At 52.9% G+C, this 8,315-nt stretch overlaps 1 protein-coding gene and 1 long non-coding RNA gene across 8 annotated transcripts in view; one reads left to right on the top strand and one right to left on the bottom strand.

The window, feature by feature from the left end:
* SPINT1 (serine peptidase inhibitor, Kunitz type 1) overlaps nucleotides 1–2,307 on the bottom strand; it is a 12,640-nt gene extending 10,333 nt beyond the window's left edge. For 6 of the 7 annotated variants that reach the window (XM_081830944.1, XM_081830946.1, XM_081830948.1 and 3 more), the window contains exons 1-2: nucleotides 1,995–2,094; nucleotides 1,241–1,780 (exon numbers count right to left, since the gene is read on the bottom strand). In XM_081830944.1, coding sequence (XP_081687070.1) covers nucleotides 1,241–1,700 — 460 coding nt within the window. In that variant the 5' untranslated portion in view covers nucleotides 1,701–1,780; nucleotides 1,995–2,094. Of the gene's footprint in view, nucleotides 1–1,240; nucleotides 1,781–1,994 lie in introns of all 7 variants that reach the window. The other variant, XM_081830945.1, reaches the window with a different exon arrangement.
* On the top strand, nucleotides 2,002–6,224 carry LOC115944004 (uncharacterized). Its single transcript, XR_014148590.1, has 2 exons — nucleotides 2,002–2,089; nucleotides 5,958–6,224. It is a non-coding gene; the product is annotated as an uncharacterized LOC115944004 (long non-coding RNA).
* The last annotated feature ends 2,091 nt before the right edge of the window (nucleotides 6,225–8,315 follow it).

Here is an 8,315-nt window from a genome sequence, read left to right as displayed (position 1 = left end):
TGAGAGACGATGGACTCTGAAAAACAAACTAAGGGTTCTAGAGGTTTAGGAGGATGGGTTAGCCTGGTGATGGGTATTGAGGAGGGCACGTTCTGCATGGAGCACTGGGTGTTATGCACAAATAATGAATCATGGAACACTACATCTAAAACTAATGATGTAATGTATGGGGATTAACATAATAAAAATAAAAAATAAAAAAAAAATAAAAAGTGGGCTGACGACTAATAGCACCCTTTTCAGAAGTGGTTGTCAGGAGGCCGAAGTCAGAGGTGAGTGGCCACAGCAATCAGTCAACTATCAAGTGCGAACAGAGGTTATCAGCTGTGACCCATCCCTGCCCTGGAGCCCCAGCTGGCCAGAGCAGCAGGCAGAGAAAATGGGGAATGAAGGCCTCTGGAGGGGCCGTGATCCCAGCTCACTGCTCGGTCACAGGAGGAGCCCCCACTTTGCCCTTATCCCTGGCAGTAAACAAGGTGAGCAGACCTTGTAGCTTGGCCACCACATCCTCAGCTGGGAGAGCCCTGCCTGGCTCACCGCGTACACACACACCTGCCCGCACAGCTCACATCCCTCCCCGACCAGGCACACATACCAGTGGGCTAACTCACGCGCAACCCTCCTCACCCCCACCCCAGAGCCTCTGGCTACTGTGCCCACAACACCACCCCTTCCCCTTTTAGGTCAACCCCTGACTGGGCTTGTCCTTTAGCATCTGGGGTCTGGCGCTTTTCCCCAGACCACCAAAAGGCCAACAGGTGGGAACAGGGGGTGCAGACAGATGCTAACCAATCCCAGCCCGGCAGTAAGGGAGCAGACTATCCTACCCCAGGCTCACTTGCCAGGGCCTCAAGGTGCCTAGAACAGTGCTTGGCCAGGGGTGCTTAGCTAGTCACCCTGCGGCCTCCAGACAACTCACTCCCTGACTTCGCATATCAGGGTCAGCAATCAGGAATCGCGAGGAGCTGCCTCCTCTCTCCCAAACACATATCCCAAAGCACCAGCCCATTCAACATCCTGAATTCCGGACCCAGAGTCTGGGCTCTAGAATGTTACCCCTCCCCACTCACGCAGCCTGCCCTTTGTTCACTGTTCATACAGCCTACTTCTAAGGAGGAGTCGGGGCACAAAGAGACAGTCCTCCTTACTGCTTTCTGATGCTCGCCTCCCCCAAGACTTCATAACCAGCCCCCTTGCTGAGTCTCCCCAAATCCATCCCACCCGTTCCCCTCGTCCTTACCGCCAAAGCCCTGGGTCCGCAGCTCGCGGTAGGAGTGGTAAACCTCCCGCTTGAGGTAGTTGATGAAGCCCTCTCTGGGCGCGAACTTGCACACGAAGTTCTGCTCGTAGAGGCAGTTCATTAGGAAGCAGGCGGCAATGGCGTCCTCCCCGCCGTCGGGCTTCAACTCCACCAGCGCCAGGTTGCAGTTCTGGGTGGTGCAGCAGGCGCGCACGCAGTCCCAGCCGCGGCGCACGGTGGGGGAGCCCAGGAAGGTGGCCCCGTTGCTGACCGAGGCCTCGGTATCGAGCACGAAGGCAGGCACCCCGGCGGTAAAGCGGTCCAGGCAGGGGCCTCCCGGGGGCAGGCCGGGGGGCGCGGGCGGCGGCCCAGCCTCTGTGCCCAGGAGATCGAGCGCGCACAGGAGCCACACGGCGACTGCTGGGACGCGGGCTTGGGAGAGGCGGGCGCAGGCCATCATCCTCCCCGGGGCCGTCGCCCTTCTCCCCACCGGGGTCACCTTCACTGCGCGGGCCTCTGGGCTCCGAGGGTGCTAGCGATCTGAAAGAGGGGAGGGGATGGGGGAGGAGACACACCGGATCAGCCGGACACTTCGAGGGAGGCGGGCCAGCCAGGAGTAAGTCGAGGGGATGGCTGGGGAGCACCCCGCGCGCGGGGAGCGAGGAGGGGTACGCGCGCCCAGCCCTCCCACGCACGCTCCGGTGAGCCGGCCGCCGCACGGACGGCCAGATGGACGGCTAAGGAGCTCCCGTACCCGGACACTCGCAGCAGCGCCGAACAAAGGGCCAAACATGCTCCGAGCCCGCTCCGTCCCCGCCTCGCGCTCCGGAGCCCGGGTTACCTGCTCAGGTGAGTGGGGTGGGGCCGGGCCTGCCGAGGTTCCGGTCCCGGCTTCCTGCGCGGCTGCGGCCGCCGTTTCCGCCCCGGTGCAGGGTACGCTGGGGCTGGGCCACCTCCTCCTCAGGTTTCTGGTGAAACTGAGTCAGTGCGGCCGGGGCGGGGCGGACATTAACCCTAACACCGCCGGCCCCGCCCACGCCCGGTGCGCCGCCGCCAGCCCTGCCCTGCAGAGCTCCGCAGAACGGCCGCGGCCCCCGACCTCTCCCGCGCCGGCTGCTCCCCGCAGGGGCTCCGAGCGGCGCCCCTCCGGGCTGCCTTATGCCAACCCCGCGGAGTCCAGCCTCGCGGCGGGGTCCCGCGCCCCAGAAGTGCAGCCTGATCCCCGGAGGCCCGGACACGGCCGGGACGCAGCAGCGAAGTCGTCCCCTCGAGGGTCGGGAGCTCCGGGGCGGCTGCCTCCGGCCTCCCTTTCCGGTCGGGGCCATCATTCCTAGCGTCAGGCCTGAGGCGGGGTGAAGGGGCTGGGGGCAGGGGGCGGGGGGAGAAGGAAAGCCCTTTGCAAATGATCTCGCGGGCGTCGTCAGCGCTCGGGGAAATCTTTTCCGTCTCGTGGCGGGAAGAGATCCCCGGAAGCTGTGGGGCTGCACCTTTGATAACTGGAATCCGGGATGCCTGCTCCAGCGTCACCACCCTTGCCAGCTCCGGGAAGCCCTCCTTTCTGCCAGAGTGAGCAACTGAGGCGGTTCCCTCTTCCACGCTTCCCTGCGGGACCTACAGTGGTTCCATTGCGTTTGAGGCCCTTCCGTATCTTGTACCAAGGCTTACATTCAGGTCTCTGTCGGAGCTGAGTCCCTGTTAGCTTGCTGGTCTGCTACCTCGTCCCCTGGAGCACAGGTTCCCTCTTCTCTCCCACGAAGAGGGTGCTCCTGGTCAAGAGCTAGCCACCTCTCCCAGTAGAATGCCATCCTTGGAAGCTAGAGGTTCCAGCTCACCAAAGTAGTTGAGATAATGACCTTCACAGAACGGTGAGCTCCTTGAAGCCGAGAGTGAAGAACTCCTTTTTTTTTTTTTTTAAAGATTTTATTTTACTTATTTATTCGACAGAGAGAGATAGCGAGAGAGGGAACACAAGCACAGGGGAGCTGGAGGAGAAGCAGGCTCCCACAGAGCAGGGAGCCCCATGCGGGGCTCGATCCCAGGACCCCGGGACCATGACCCGAGCCGAAGGCAGACGCTTAACGACTGAGCCACCCAGGCGCCCCCCCTTTTTTTTTTAAGATTTTATTTTATTTATTTGACAGAGAGACAGCGAGAGAGGGAACACAAGCAGGGAGAGTGGGAGAGGGAGAAGCAGGCTTCCCGCCGAGCAGGGAGCCCGATGCGGGGCTCGATCCCAGCACCCTGGGATCATGACCTGAGCCGAAGGCAGACGCCTAATGACTGAGCCACCCAGGCGCCCCAAGAACTCCTCTTAATAGACCCTACAGAGCAAGATTGGTCCTATTAATGCTCTCCTAAAAAAGAGATTGCACACCTTTTCACAGTGACTAAACAAACCCCGCCCAGTGGAACGTTCTTCCTAATTTCTCATCTAGAGTAGCTTTACCTACTAGGTCTTATAGCCAACCCTTTGATCATTTTCCTGGCTGAACTGCAACATCCCCCAGCTGCCTACATTATGGGTGTTGGGGTGGGAATCTGGGGTCTGTCCCCTTCTCTGGATTTTCTGCTTTTCTTCCACTGCCCCCGGCACAGTGGACATAGGGCAAGGATGTTATGCCAGGAATGAAGCAAATGATTGTGCAGTTACTAGGAAGAAAGGGTTTTGTTGTGAGTTGATTTCTGCCTCCCCCAATACCTTATACACACAAGAATCCTAACACAGGAGACTATTACCTTATGGTAACATAACCATAGATTGATCATTACATCCATCCACACCATTAAAAAAACCTATATTTATCAAGCACTGACAGTGCCCAAGCCCTTAGGTTCCTAAGCACTTCCCATTGCCCCATATACTCAAACCAAGAGAGCAGGTAGTATTTTTATCCCCAATATACAGATGAACAGACAGGTTCTGACAGGTAACGTGGCAGGTGGCAGAGTGAGGATTGGCATCTAGGCAGGCCAATTCCATTGCTTTAGTGCCTAAACCCTGGGCTTTCCTGCACTTGCAACTCTGACTTCAGCTGGACCTTCCACCCTCACCACAGATTTAACTTGCCTGAAGCAAAAAACTCATTTTCAAGTGGTGAGCAACCACCTTAAGACACTAACCAGCACACTTGACATAGATGATTGCTAATGCTCACAACTCTGAGAATAGTTTCCACTTTGCAGAGAAGTTCCCTAGCTCCGTCCAAGTCACAGAGTAAAGAGTGGGAGGCAAGGCTGGATAGGGGAGAGTATGTGGGCTTTAGCCTCAGGCTCCTGGGTTTAATTATCATCTGCCACTTACTCTCTGTGTGGCCTTTGGCAAGTTATTTAGCCCCTCTGTGCCTTGGTTTCCTTGCGTACAATGTGGGGCCTCATAGGTTATTATGAGGCTTAAATGAGTTCATACAGATTAAACTTTGATACCAGGAGTGCCCAATAAATGATACGCGAAAAAAGTAACAGAGCCAGAATTTTATTCCAAGTCTCTCTGACATCAAAAACTACACTTTTCCCACTACCTTATGCTGCTTCCTACATTTTTTTTTTTTTAAAGATTTTATTTATTTATTTGAGAGAGAGAAAGAGCACAAGAGGGGGGAGCGGGAGAGGGAGAAGCAGACTCCCTGCTGAGCAGGGAGCCCGATGCGGGACTCGATCCCGGGACTCCAGGATCATGACCTGAGCCGAAGGCAGTCGCTTAACCAACTGAGCCACCCAGGCGCCCTGCTGCTTCCTACATTTTGAAAAGAAAAACTACACATGAGAGGAAAAAAGGCTAAGACAGTGCACCCAAGTGGTGAAAGTGATGGCATTTGAATGGTGGGAATATGGGGTAACATTTTCTTCTTCTTTCTAGTTTTTAAGTGGTTTTTCAAGTTCCCTTTAGTGAGCATGGAATGCTTCCATAATGAAGACGGGAATTATATCATGACAACCTCCACATTCATCACATTTAGCCCCAAATCATTCCTCTCACCACATTCTCACCTGGTCTCACTGCCCCTGCCACTTTGGAGTTACCTGTGCCCCCTGCCTTTCCTTGGGCCTTCCCTGCAAACGACCAGCCAGCTCCTGACAGTCTTCCCTGGTAATGGTTCCTGATCAGACTTTCCCTGATTTGTTCAGGGACACGGAGATAGTGTGTGGCAGAGGTCACCTCCAGACTTCAGGCCTCTTGACTGCCAATCTTGGGCCCTTTACATGATTCTGCCCTGCCTTCCTGCAAAGCATTTCCAGATGATACAGTTTTCTAATTGCTTATTGCAGGCCCAAGAGGAGCTGTCTGGGTGAGTTAACTCTTTTGTTAGACCATGTGGCTCACCCTCCCTCTGTGAGCTTGGGCAAGAGTAGGCCTGGGTTTATACTACAGACTTCATTCTCATTTGCCATATCACCAGTACCAACTATTGCTCTTAGGATTGGGTGCTTTGGTGAAAATATTCAGTCCTTAACACCACTGCCAGAAAAGGAACACTGAGTGCCTTGTCTCAGATGGTGATCTGGTGGTTTCTATAAGTCGATGTGGTGGGTTGTCTACAAAGATGGCCAAGACCATACCTCACCTTCCTGTGTGTGCACCCTGCTCCTCCCACCAAGAGGTGGCATCTATCTTCCCTTCCCTTTGAATCTGTAACTTGCTACAACCAACAGAACATGCAGAAGTGGTGCCCTGTGCCTTCTAGGCCCTAACCATATGGCTTGCATTTTTCCCTCTTAGAGCCAGCTGTGATCTAAAGAAGCTTGACTCCCCTGCAGGAGAGAAAGGCCACCTGAAGAGATCAAGCCCCTGAAGGATGGGAGACTTGAAGGGGGAGAGAGGAGTGCAGCTCTCTCCCAGCCACCCCAGCTGAGTAGCCGTGTGAAGCCATCTTCTATCCTTAGCGCCAGTTGAGCTGGCTGGCAGAGACCAGCTGCACCTGCCAAGCCCCGCCCAAGATGCAGAATGGTGAATGAATTAAATGGCTGTGTTTGTTTTACACCTTTACATTTTTGGGTGGTTTGCTATGTGGCAATAATAACTGAAATAGAGGGATAATCTATTTACAGACTAAATTTTAGTTTTAATTATTTAATAATCATAAACAATACATTTTATAAATAAATTTCAGGTTTTTAAAAAAGATTTTATTTATTTATTTGAGAGAGAGAGCGTGCACAAGCGGGGCAGAGGGAGAGGGAGAAGCAGACTCCCCGCTGAGCAGGGTGCCCATGTGGGGCTCCATCCCAGGACCCCGAGATCATGATCTGAGCTGAAGGCAGCCGCTTAACCGACTGAGCCACCCAGGCACCCCTCAGTTTGTTTTTTTTAAGATTTATTTATTTATTTGAGAGAGACAGAGAGCACACCCGTGAGTGGGGGGAGGGGCCGAGGGAAAGAGAGACTCCTCAAGCCGACTCCCCACTGAGCACAGAGCCTGATGTGCGGCTGGATCCCAGGACCCTGAGGTCATGACCTGAGCTGAAACCAGGAGTTGGACGCTTAACCGCCTGAGCCATTCAGGCGCCCCTAAATAAATTTCAGTTTTAATGATCTAAGTCAAAGCCCATGAATTTTCTTGATAATGGAGAACCAACAATTTTTCATAAGGAATTTTGGGGAAAGTAATGTAATACTTTTCAAGGTGAGGCTGCTATCATTGGTGTTTTTATTTTCCATTTTTAAATCTTTATTTAAAGGAGACAGGTTCTCTCGGATGATGCCTAAAAGGGGCATTTTGTTTTTAAAGATTTTATTTATTTATTTGAGAGAGAGAATGAGATAGAGAGAGAGCATGAGAGGGGGGACGGTCAGAGGGAGAAGCAGACTCCCTGCTGAGCAGGGAGCCCGATGCGGGACTCGATCCTGGGACTCCAGGATCATGACCCGAGCCGAAGGCAGTCGCTTAACCAACTGAGCCACCCAGGCGCCCGGGGCATTTTTTTTTTTAAGATTTTATTTATTTATTTGATAGAGAGAGAGACAGCGAGAGAGGGAACACAAGCAGGGCGAGTGGGAGAGGGAGAAGCAGGCTCCCCGCCGAGCAAGGAGCCTGATGCGGAACTTGATCCCAGAACCCTGGGATCATGACCTGAGCCAAAGGCAGACGCTTAACGACTGAGCCACCAAGGCGCCCCTAAAAGGGGCATTTTTAAAGAATTCTACTAGTGTCAGAAATGCTCACACAATATTCCAGTATGGTAGGTGGCCTCTAAATGGCCAGCAGTGGTCCAGACCCGCTGGTATTCATGCCTTTGTGTAATCCCCTCTCCTTGAGTGTGGCTGGTCCTAGAGACTGGCTTCTGGTAAGTAGAATACAGCAAAAGTCATGGGATGTCACTTCCTAGATTAGACTACAAAAAGACTGTGACTTCCACCTTGCTTGCCTACCATCCTCCTCTCAGTGCCCTGGCTCTAGCGCAAGCTAGCTGTCATATGGTGATTAGTTCTCTAGAGAGGTCCTTGTAGCAAGGAACTGATGTCTCTGACCAACGGCCCTGGCCAGCACCTGACTTGCAGCCTTCTGAGAATCCCTGACCCAGGGGAGCCAGCTAAGCCACCTATTACAACAGTGACAGAGTAAATACTTATTGTTGTAAGCTGCAAAATTTGGGGATAATTTGTTATGCAGCGATACATAACTAACATATTCATTAACTGAAAAAATTAGGATATCAAACTATAAACAGTTTATTTGGTACAACTTTTCAAGGAGCTAATATGACCATAAATATTAAACTCCCCTAAAATTTTACACATCCTTTGTCCTTGTCATTCCACCTCTAGAAATTTCTCTTAAGGGGAAAAAAAAATCATGGAATTCTTTTTTTTTTTTTAAAGATTTTATCTATTTATTTGAGAGAGAGAGAATGAGAGACAGAGAGCATGAGAGGGAGGAGGGTCAGAGGGAGAAGCAGACTCCCTGCCGAGCAGGGAGCCCGATGCGGGACTCAATCCCGGGACTCCAGGATCATGACCTGAGCCGAAGGCAGTCGCTTAACCAACTGAGCCACCCAGGCGCCCCAAAATCATGGAATTCTAACAAAGGAACAGTTACAGGGATGTTCAAAACAGCACTATTTAGGGACGCCTGGGTGG

The sequence above is a fragment of the Leptonychotes weddellii genome, chromosome 9 (assembly GCF_054177405.1).
Source record: "Leptonychotes weddellii isolate Sample4059 chromosome 9, ASM5417740v2, whole genome shotgun sequence".
NCBI lineage: Eukaryota > Metazoa > Chordata > Mammalia > Carnivora > Phocidae > Leptonychotes > Leptonychotes weddellii.
This window is presented reverse-complemented; position numbering and strand designations above follow the sequence as displayed.